At 38.9% G+C, this 12,202-nt stretch overlaps 1 protein-coding gene across 7 annotated transcripts in view; it reads left to right on the forward strand.

The window, feature by feature from the left end:
- Window positions 1-12,202, forward strand: part of PARD3B (par-3 family cell polarity regulator beta) — a 602,509-nt gene that overhangs the window by 321,518 nt on the left and 268,789 nt on the right. For all 7 annotated transcript variants that reach the window (XM_073306519.2, XM_073306521.2, XM_073306522.2 and 4 more), the window contains one exon: window positions 6,035-6,220. In XM_073306519.2, coding sequence (XP_073162620.1) covers window positions 6,035-6,220 — 186 coding nt within the window. The remainder of the gene's footprint in view (window positions 1-6,034; window positions 6,221-12,202) is intronic.

The following is a 12,202-nucleotide window of genomic DNA, read 5'->3' on the forward strand; positions in this document are numbered from 1 at the left end:
GAACAATCTGCAGATGTTGGACTGATGTCAAACCTGCTGGGATAGTCGCAGTGAATCGCAGGGGACTGCACCTAAATTCCAGATCTGGAGGGAGACACGCAGGTCCTTTCCCATAGAGAGGTGAGGCCTAAGACCTAAAGGGCACCCTTGAGGATACTGTGGAGGGAGCAGAGGTGCAGTTAAACACAGAACTGACACCCCCCGTGCAACTGAATTGCTTACGTGGCTCTGTGGTGGAATGCAACTTCAACACAACACTACACTTTAAGAGATGTGGATGTATATTATATATATTGTGGAGGAAATGTCACCTTAATTACTGCCTGGAGTAATTCTAAAATATTGGTTGTGTTTAGAGAAACCCTAAGGTGATCCAGCAGAAACTCACATTTGTATCATTTTGGACACTCACTGTACTCTTTCTGGAACAGAAACTTGTTAGTGTGGCAGCTCATTTCATTCACACCATCCTCAAGTGAACTAGGATTATAGGATGATACCAATTTTGAAGTAAAGAACTGAGAGCAAAGGTATTTCTAATAGAATTGAAGACTTAGTGCATCAGAGTGGAGTTGCTTTACCAGACCATAAGTCTTTCAGTCAAGGATTACTGCTCTGCTGTAAAATATTGATGCACTGGGATAGCATTCTAGCAATTACGGGAAATTTAGGATTTGGGAAAGTTGTTAGTAACAATGAATAGTCATGATGTATGAGACTGGTTTCCCAAAAAAGGCAGTTAGCTGGACAAATTCCCTTACTTTTAGGAAGGTTGCAGCTGTTTATGGTCACCAGTGAAGGGACATCTATTATGAAGAACAGAAGGAGTATGAGGATGAGAATTTAAAGTTACTGGTATATTGAAAGGTTCAGAGTAGCAGCCGTATTAGTCTGTATTCGCAAAAAGAAAAGGAGTACTTGTGGCACCTTAGAGACTAACCAATTTATTTGAGCATAAGCTTTCGTGAGCTACAGCTCACTTCATTGGATGCATCCGATGAAGTGAGCTGTAGCTCACGAAAGCTTATGCTCAAATAAATCGGTTAGTCTCTAAGGTGCCACTAGTACTCCTTTTCTTTTTGGTATATTGAAGGAAACCAAACTTTTAGGAAATGTATTTGTATTTCTTCCTCTGCCAGCAGAAATTTTCAGTAGGTTTTTCATTGCTGTAGTTGTCTGTGATGAATTAATTGCTACTTGCTATGTTGAGCATCCAAGCATTTGTGGTTAGATTCCGTGGACTAGGTAAGGAATTATATGTCTTAAGTTAAGAGATAAGGACAGGGCTACCGTAGTTTCATGCTGAGCTGTGGAATTGACTTTTACATCTGAAGCAGCTTTCCTTTCACCTATCCTGTAAAGAGTTCTGGTCAGTGGGGTTTCACTTCATGGCTAGCTAGTGTGTGACATTACAGTTAAAACAAACCAGACTTAGTTTGGTTTTAAGTCACATTTAGCTGGATCTTAGTGTAAACATCACTTCATTTTTTGACTTCTTTTCCAATTTACAGTGGATCAGAGGTACCCAAAATTCTTTTGCCACTCCTTCCAGTCCATGGCATGGGTTCGTAGGTCTTGGAGTTCAATTCCTTTTCTCTTCAAACTTCTCTTAACAGAGTCTTTCCACCGTATCCTTGGACTTCCATGTCCTTTTTTGCTGTCTTCTTCCTCTCATGCTTTCTTTCCTGGTCATTATCACATGTGCCGCGCACCTCAGACATGTGCTCCCCAGGCTTTCCATCACTAAGGGTATGTCTACACTGCAATTAGACATACCCTGGCTGGCTGGCTGGCCTGTGTCAACTGACTCGGACTCGTGGGACTTGGGCTAAGGAGCTGTTTGATTGTGGTGTAGACATTTGGACTTGGGCTCTAGACCTTCCCCCTTCGTGAGGTCCCAGAGCTCACTCTCCAGCCCAAGCCCAAACATCTACACCGCAGTTAAACAGCCACGTAGCACAAGTCAGCTGACATGGGCCAGCTGTGGGTTTTTTATTTGCAGTGTAGACATACCCGAAGAGTTCCAAGTTAATCTCCCCACTGATTTCTTCCATGTGCCCTCTAACCTCTGCTTGTCTTCCATTCTCCTCAGTATGTTGTTTTCCACTACCTGTATGTAATTTTTTTTTCTTCCCTTTCTATCAGATCCACCCTTTCCAAACCGTAGAGCAGGCAGGGACAAACACATGCATTGTACATTTTTCCTTTCAATTTGTTACTTAATAGCTGGTCCCACAGTACTCCTGCCACCTTTTTCACTGCTGCCCATGCATGCTGGGTTCTTCTTTTCAATTCTCCAGATTTCTCTCCGATGGCAGTAAGTGTATTTCCCAATACAAAATTCTTTCTTCTGATTCAGCTTCTCTCCTGAAACTCCTATCAACAGCTCTTTGTCCACCTTCGTTACTTGCATAACTTCAGTTGGCTTTGCATCTACCTTCAAACACAGATGCCCACTCTGATACCATATTTAACACTTCCTTTTAGCTATCAGCCAAAAGGGCCAGATTGTCAACATTCATTGGCTGGATCTTAGGGTAAAGCTGAATGTAAATATGCACGCAAGAAGGGGCAGTTTTTCAACCAATTTAGTTCTACGGAGCAGTTGTGAAAGGTATTAGGGGGGATTGTCTGGAGAGTTCCTTGAGTAATAGGTACAAGCAGCTGTTGTTTTCATTGAACTTTAATTTACTGAGGTTTTCTTATAATAAAATTACTCAATTCTTAGAGTGCTGCAGTGAAAGGGTTGTGAAACTATAAGGATTCCAAACTGGGTATTGAAGGAGAGCTGAAAGAAACCTAATACTGAAAAAAATTAGTATTTATATCTCACTGAACATATTTTTAAGATCTCATTTGATACAGATAGCATGTCTAGGCACTCAGATGATAACCCAATGGATTGGTGAAAAGCACTAATGCAAAGAATACGTTTATTAAATAAAAGTAAAAATGTTACACAAAACTTGAAGAGTTTGGTTAGCTTTTCACATGTTTTTAGCAGTCTACTTGTATGGGAATCTAGTGTAAAACTGAACTCACTTATATTTAGAAACAATGATATAAAGCACGTGTTTGTAGTTATTATTTATAGTATATAAATGTACAATAATTGTCTAGTTATTGTTGTCCACTAGAATTAACATCATTTTGTAGCTTCTGTTATAAAATATTCTATCATTTGTAGGGACATGGCAAAAAAAGAAAAAACACTTGACAGAGCAGTTCAGGAATGAACAGTCTGTTTTATCCATGCTGTCTCTCCTGTCATCATTTGAGGACATGAGCAATTTTCCAACTTCTTCACTATAAAGATCTGTCTTACAGCCAGACTTTCTTGCACTGTGCTGAGGGGGCAAAAAGGTTTCAGTTGTACTGGCTTGGTATGATTATAGGGAGTTGTTTTATGTTTTGTGGTATTTCAGCAACCATTTATTTTGTGATCCAAAAGGATACTGACAGAAAATCCCAGAGAATATATAAGTGAATGATGTCAGCAAGTGCCCCAATATTCATGATGTGAAATGATGTGATTATATGAGGTGGTATGGATATTACCTGTCCATTTCCTATGCTGTTAGTTGAAAATAAAGATCCTATTTGGTGCAGCAAGCAAGTAGCAGGCAGAAATGTAGGTGATCCCATTTATATAAGGCGTTTGGGGTGCTATCATTGCATTAGGAGATAGTTAAGAAGTTTGCTGTGGTTGGGGTATATATTTCAGTGAGAAGTCATATTTTTTGGTTGGTATTTTACTTTGGGTCCAAAATTTATTGCCACTCCTCCCTTCCCTCCTTCCCACCCCCCATTTCAAATGCTATCAATAGAAGATCTGGTAATCTCTGTCTTCTCCCCCTCCCCCTCCCTCATTTATTTATTTAGTGCCCCTATCCCCATAATATCTGAGAATTTATGCTAAAACTCATCCTCCCTCACACTGATCCTGTGATTGTCAGATTTGGGCTGCAGTTCATTCCATATCTACGATTTCTTATGGCTAGGTAAGATACATCTTAGATGAAGGATTCCCTCTTTTGAGCCACGTTGTGGGATACATACCTTAGCAGTAGATTCCTAGCAGCCCCATTGTGGTAATATATTTCATAACTACAAATCATTAATCAGTAAGATCGAGTCTAATGAACTTCAGCTAGAGGGGAGGCTGTGGTGCTGCTCGTGGGCCATGTGATTAAGTGACTTGACCGAACTCCTATGATGAGTCATTGTCACAGGCGACAATACAAATCCAGACATCCAACCGTATTCTCTAACCACTCTAGCTCTGTTTCCCTTATTTATTTTAATTCATTGGCTTTGGGAACTTTTACAGGACTGTTGCCTCCATGTTATAATTTTGTTAATTACTTATGTAAGGAAAAAATGTCACAGAAAGTTGTGTACTTCAGGTGAAAAAAAGCAAGCGCACAGAAATGGAGCAAAAGTAGTGGAGATAAGCTAATGACATCAAGACAGTAATTATCAGTGTCAACACCGTGCCATTTTTGTATTTTCCAATTAAATGAAATGAATTGACTTCCATGCAATTAATTTTTAATAAATATTTGTATTTGGTACATATTAGAATCAAGGTTTATACTTCTAGCTCACTGAATAGTGTGACCCCTCCCTCAGACAGTAGTTACTTTCCATCAGCAATAGTGGCGTCTTAGATAAATGTAAGTGAATCATGTATTCAATTGACACTATTTCAATGATTGACATTCACTTACATTTAGTTTTTACCCTTATTGGTTTTGATCACACCTCTTGCTGCCCATGTAGGGTGTTAAATGTATTGTATAGTGGTCTCAGTCCACTGCCAGTTGGACAGAATAATAAACTTTAAGGTCATTAAGGAACCATTATGATTATCCAGAAGCCAGCCCCACAACTGGCACACTTTGATGCTGTGTGGACAATCTCAGCAGAGACGGCAAGGATGTGGGGCGTGAACTTCCTTGTACCCATGGAGGTGGTACAGGAGAACCTCAGAGTTACAAACCCCTCGGGAATGGTTCGTAACTCTGAACAAAACATTATGGTTGTTCATTCAAAAGTTTACAGTTGAACATTGACTTAATACAACTTTGAAACTGTACTGTGCAGAAGAAAAATGCTGCTTTGATGCCATCTTAATTTAAATGAAACAAGCATGGAAACAGTTTCCTTACTTTGCCAAATATATTTTTTAAACTTTCCCTTTATTTTTTTAGTACTGTGCTGTATTTGTTTTTTTGGTCTCTGCTGCTGCCCGATAGTGTACTTCCGGTTCCAAATGGTTGATTGGTCAGTTCCTAATTTTGGTGTTTGTAACTCTGAGGTTCCACTGTACCTCTAAGTTAGGTTTGAGGAATGTTGGCAGGACAGTGTTGAGAAGTTTCCACTGCCACTTCCTGTGTGGTGCCCATTCTGTGGATTAACAGAGGACTTCAGTCCAGCACCTTTGAGAAATGCTAACTTCACGTTCTGCTTTTTAAAATGGTATTTTTCTGCATATACCATTTTTCTATTAATTTTGTTTCTTACACTGCTGCTCCAAACTTTAAAAGAGATCCAAAGCATGCACCAATTCATCCACTAAGGGTGCAATAATTTTTTAAGGATTTAGCTTAGAATGGTATGGAATTGAACCGCACAACTCTATTAAAATCAGTGAGCGTACATGTAAAGGCAGTATGAATTATGAGAGTACGTTTTTAATGTAGCTGTTTGTATAAGTTTGAAATGCAGAGTCCTTCACCTTAAATGTCCTGTAGTATCAGACTTGTAGTACCTTGTGCTAAAGTGTTTCCATATTCCATGTAATCATATTTATAAATATTTTAATAATATATATTCTGTCACAGAATCATGTGACCAAATCATAGGCAATAGCCTAAAAGCTGTTGACTAGATAAAGGAAAGATATGGTCAAAACTATTTTTAGTTACATGAACCTGTCCAAAGAATTAGATCTGGGAAACCTAGAATGTACTGTGTGTGTAATATTCTCTTTTTTTCCTCCACTGTTTTCATCTTTCAATTTCTCCAACAGAAAGGAGAGCCCAACTGCAGTATTCTTTCACCGGAGACCACAGAACAGCTGACCTTTGAGATACCTCTGAATGATTCAGGTTCTGCTGGACTTGGTGTCAGCTTGAAAGGCAACAAATCTCGGGAGACCGGGGCTGACCTTGGGATTTTCATCAAATCCATTATCCATGGAGGTGCAGCTTTTAAGGTATGGAAGAACTGTATTAGCTCTTGTCTGGTAGTATTCAGATGTTTACATGCTCTTCTAGGAGTTTTTCGTGAGAGAGTTCTTGTCTTCTCACTTCCAGAAAATTACTGGAATGCTCTTCTAAACTGTGCTAATTCCAGCACATCACATAATAATATCCTATGTACATTAACATATATAAATATATATATTTAGCTCACACACCAATATTTACCTCATAGTTAAGATTGCTCAAGTGTTTCTTTATTCTATAAAGAGATCTTACAAAGATGCATACTTGTACTGAAAAAAAGTATACTTTTTTCCTTTTTTTTAAAGTGATGTCAGAGTTAAGGCTGTGCATTTGAGTGAACTTTTGCAGAATTGACTGTGAGCTTTGTGGTTTAGAGTATTTTGGAGTGAAAAAGGCTTTGGGTAGAATTTCCAAAAACGCCTAAGTGAAGGGGACTTAGGCCTCCTTCATCACATAGGCATTTTTTAAAAGTCTACCCTATGTCTTAGAGTTGAGGAGTCTGTGATTATATTTGGTGGGGGGTAAGAGATGTGAATTGAGGTTGGTTTGGATGTTAATGTTTGCCTAAACTGGTGATTTCCTTGATTTTTAATTTGTGCTGATAGGAAATACACTTGAGCAACTTTAACTGTACGTTAATGGCATCTTTGGTGTGAGAATTTCCTTGGTGTGGTGGTGGGGTTTTTTTTAACAACAAAAGTTTTAAGTAGGCTTGGTGTGTAAGGACTGAAGGAGGAAAACTAAGCTCTGGTAGATGCCATGAGGTACACCATAGCAATGGTGGTTACTGCAGTGGGACTCTTCTGCTTGTAGATTTTTATGTACGGAGTGTGTGTATTGGGGCAGGATTTATAGTTTTGTGGAATGTGAAGGAAGGACGATAATAAGGGCAAGCCTTTTTTCCAAGCTGAAAGTGCTAAACTTTACATGCTTAAAATGTCTAACATGGAGAAAGGTGTTTCTCTGTTTCTGTGCCTCCTATGCCTTCTTTTCATTCCATGTCTGTCCCTGACCCCTACAGGTGGCCTCTGTACCCTCTGAAGCTGAGGCTTCCTTGTTATCTGTCATCCTCTAAATCACCCATTCCCCTTAGTTTTCTGTAGACTTGCTAGAGTTTGTGACAGAAAGCCCTGAACTCTCATACCTAGCAAGGTCTGTCAGAATGAATGCCACTCTGGAAGGTGTTGAGACTCCACAGTGCAGTGTAAGAACCTGGATAGCGTTGTCAGATGGGGAGGTGGCCTTCCTCGTGACCTGGGAAGCAACCAAAGCTGGCTGTGAACATTCAGTGCTCTGCAAGCCTCCATGGTGCAAGAAAACAAACCAAAACAAAAGTTATAACAGAAAAGCCAAATCACATTTTTATTTTTCCTCACAAATAGCTCCATGCTGGGCTTTAATGTAAGTTGAAACCCTTGTGAAATTGTACATTTGTAACTTGAGTTTGTGATGTTATGTAACCCTGGAAAAAAAAATCGGTGAAACCTGAAAAAAGCGTTTTTTAAACCACCTTGAACTGTACCACAAAGGCACTTAAAAGTGTGAAGTGCCATAGAAGATTACAGTTCTTGCAAAAGCCCATTTTTGAGAATGATTTCTGTGAATGTTCCGGTTTTAATTAAAGGATTCATACCTTGCTTTAAGTGGAGAACTCAAAATAGCCTTAACTACTGAACCATTAGGGCAATGATGCCCAAACTGTGGTGCATGACCCACTAGGGGGGCATGGAGGAACGTTTTTTGGGGGGGGCAGGGGAGTGGTGAGGCCTAGGCCAGCCCCTATGGGAAGTGGGGATCGCTGCCCCCAAGCCCCGCTCTGCCCCTGTCCACTGCCAGGCCATCTCCGCCTCGAGCCCCAGCTCCTCCCCCATTTCCAGTTCAGCCCCCAGCTTATTGCATGTAGCATTCTCTCTGGGCTGCTTTTAGTCTGTCCAGAGTTCCAAGGGTGACGCAGCTGGACCCATAAAGTAGTGTAAAGACAATGAAATTACAAAGTCATTTAGCGTTTACAAGAATAAAAATTCAGCAAGCCTGTGAGATGGAGAATAATGTATTCAATCTGAACTGTCAATGGAAACCTAGTTTGTCATATTCTTTTTACTTGCCAATCAAAATATTGTTAGTATTATGGACAAAGCGTGCCTTAGTTGAGGTTAACAACAGTTGCACAGAACTGATGTCTGAGCTGAACACAAACTGATAAATCACAACATTATGACTTGTTCATCTCTCTCATGGAAGTAAGGACTCTTGTTCACTTTTTTGATTAAAAAGCACTTGAATAACTTGCTAATGTTTACGAAATTTATTGGCAGCAAGTTCACCAAATAAAATTTGAATAGAGATAGCTTTAGTGAAATTAAAAACAAGAGTCTTAATCATCTTGTCATGTAATACATTTAGCTGTTTTGGATCTATAATGTAATATTTTCTTTTGTGTTATCTCAGCAGATCCTAACAATTCTGTTTTCTGTAGAAACACCTTTAATTCAGTCTGTGTAATTTCCTCTACTGACACTAACGTACTGAGTAAGACAATTCACAACATTAAAAACTACACAACCACATATTTACAGATGGTGTTAAATGCCAGATGGCATCAATCAAGGCTTTAGCCTTTATATGACTGTTTAATACTTAGTTGTCTTTATTTACCTTTCTAAAAAAGGAAGGGAGTTGTTTTTGTGACAGCAAGAAAGTTGGTTAACCAAGAAACAAAGTTTATTTTACTGTTGTTTTATTCTTTGCTGGGGTTTTAAGCATCAGAATTTTACCCACATGACCTACTCCCATTTTACCAACAATAGGATGAGCATTTTCCCCTATTCTCCAGTTCTAGAATTGTGTGAGGGTTTTAAACTGTTTATTGTAGTACTGAGAATCCATGTATAGTTAGAAACATACATAACAGATTTAAACTCAAATATTAAGAATTAACATGTCTGCCAAATTCCTCCAACCATCTCCCCAACTCTTTCCATTGCTGTTGTTTATCACAGTACATTTCCCTTTGTAGAGGGTGAAATTATAAAGAACATAAGGGAAAGAATACATATAATTTCTAGGGTCACTGTTTCTTTCTTTTTCCATCTGTATAGTTGCGAGTGCAATACTTTGGGATAGATAGCTATATCAGAAATGTATCTATGGAGGTGGTACTAAATTGTATGTTAAAAATTTTTCATAGATTTTAATCTATGATAGTGCAGCCTGACTATGGTGCTATTTTCCTCATTTTATAAATGGGTCACTGAGAGACACAGTAACTTGGCCACGATCACAAAGGGTAGGGAATCCAGGTTTCCCAAGTCCTAGGCCAATCACTGGACCATCCTTCCTCTCACTGTACTTATATATGCGTGCACTATTAACTACTGAGAAAAATCTGCTTACATTGCTCTAGGAATGAATCATCCAAATGACTTGTTAACAAAAGTTCCATTTCACAAGTTGCTACGTTAGGGCCAGTACAGCCCTTAAAAACAGACCAGATACAAAATGTCCTTTCACAAGGAGGAATAACATGCCGCAATGGAAAGGGGCAGTCCAAAAAGAGGTTGCTCATTGTCCACACCTGCTTGGAATGGAATGATAGATGAGTTTGACAAAGCAAACGTGGTAAGATAATGTAAAGGATATCAGAACTTATAGAGCTGTTAATATAAGGAACATAACTGTTGGAGGAACAAAGAAGCCAGGTTTTCCTATAAAGCCTAGGGACTTCCTCAGACACATACAGACGCTGCTGCTGGACATACAACCCAAGCTCTCTGACTACCAAGGGGACAGCTCCTCTTTCCTGTGTAAAGCAAAGACTGTGGGAACTTTCTAGGTACTATGAAAACAGCCTTCTACTGGCACAGATAGCAAGTCCCACAGTCATTCCCAAGTCTGGATCGTCTTCGAAGTAGTTCAGTACAATACAGCCAAGTCACCACACCAATCTGAATTGTGTTATGTAAATAAAGCCTACTCTTTCTGGGTTTCCAGTTCTCTGTATTCCTGTGGTTGGCTATCTTGCACAGCACAGTTGTCACCCAACTGTGAACAACTATAAAATTCCTTGCATCAATTTAAAGTGTGTGTGTGTGTGTGTGTGTAAATCAGGACTTCTAACATTTATGTTAAAAGCCTTGTGTATTGGGAATTTTAAATTCAAAGCTTTTATTTGCACTTATTCTGAGCATTTGCCCCTGCAGTTTATTGTACTAGATTCTGGAACCAAAAACACTTGGATTTAAGCACATGTATTGCTTTTCAGTGAACCTAGGTTCTTTTGTGATATCGTGACTACTGAAAAATCAAGAAGTTCATAACCCTTTAGGCATGAGGATGATCTCACAGTATCTCACTTTTGTGGCTGGAATGGAAAAATGAATCTGGTCTTTGTTATATTGTTAGATGTTACAGTTTTGAAAAACAACCTCCTCCCACAAAATCACAATTTGTCTTCAGAAGAGCATGAATACAAGATTTGCAGATCAGCTTGAAGTCATCAGATTATTTCTTACCCTTTTACAGATCACATATACCAGCAAGAGACCAACGAATTTGTCTCAGCATTGCAATAGATGTAGTGCTACAAATTGGATATTTATTCACGGAAAGTGCCTTTTTATGCTGTCCAAATGTCTTTAATGTGTCAGAGTTTGAAAGACTTCTTTCACCGATGTCTCTTTTCCAGAATGAAAAGAATGTATTAGGTTATGTACAAAATGCAAACAATTTTGGTTAGTTAGTATTATCTCTTATCAGTCTGGACAGAAGGTCTGAAGACAGGCCAACATTTTTCAGTGACTTTTGAAATTTTAACACAGTGATTTAACTCACTTGTTTTAGCAGGCAGTGAAGAAACCCAGTAAAGAAGTTGTGAAAAATGTAGGGGGAAATTGAAATCTTTAGGCTAATTTTTATGTAGAAAATTGAAGTGTATGTTGTAGATTTTAGAGAATCGCAACTCATCCAGTTTACCCACAAAAACCAGCAGAATACCTAGTGATCATTGGATAACTTAACTCCTTCAGCAGTTAATAGCTTACATTTTTCCATTGCACTATTTATTTATTTTTTAAGAATCCTAATAAGAATACTAATGAATTTAAAGAACTGTACAAGATTAAACCACTATTATACTTGATGATTGCTCCTTGAAGACCCACATCAACATCCTTTTGTGATTTTTGCAAAGAATGTACTCTTTGGCTTCAATAGCTATAAGTGAGGTATTACTAATATTCATGACATTTGCAGTTATATAGCACCTTTCATCTGAGGACAAGATGCTAAAGTGCCCATTGGGATGAATGTGTTTAGATGCATCCTCTTACTCTTTAATTGTATTGTTTTCAATTTCACATGTCTTGTAGCATGTTGGCAGTGCACTTGGGATGAAATCCCACTCCTCCTCTGTAGCTAAAATGCAGTAGAACGACTACTGTAAGCTTTTTCAGGGCAGAGATTGTTTCTTCCTATATGTTTGTACCACACCCAGCACAATGGAGTCCAAGCCTCTTTGGAGGCTCTAGGTACAATCGTAATGTAAATATTAGTAGTTAATTGTATGGGGTGGGTCAGGGAACAGAATGGCTGCACTGAATGCCAGGAAGCAGTTTCCTCAGAGGGAAGGAGGTCAAAGGGGGTCCCAGGTAGTCGCCAGAGTGTGATTTTGAGAGGGCAAACTCCGTGTAGGAGAATACAGTGCCATAGCCACTGTTACAGTCAAAATGCTAAGTGTCCTGTGGCCTGCCTACAAATAGAGGTGGCCATAAATTTACCTTTTACTTTGATTCCCCACGTAAATCACATTTAGTCAGACTATGCCAGGGGACAATAATTTCATTCTTAATGATTGTGGCCCACTTGCAGGTTCAAAGATAGAATGAAAAAATACCGAATTTGTTCATACTCTAAAAGTTGTTTTCCTAATCAAAAGGCAGAAAGAAACCTTTTAGAGATAAAAGGAAAAGTAC

This window comes from Lepidochelys kempii, chromosome 11 (genome assembly GCF_965140285.1).
Source record: "Lepidochelys kempii isolate rLepKem1 chromosome 11, rLepKem1.hap1, whole genome shotgun sequence".
In the NCBI taxonomy this organism is placed as follows: Eukaryota; Metazoa; Chordata; order Testudines; family Cheloniidae; genus Lepidochelys; species Lepidochelys kempii.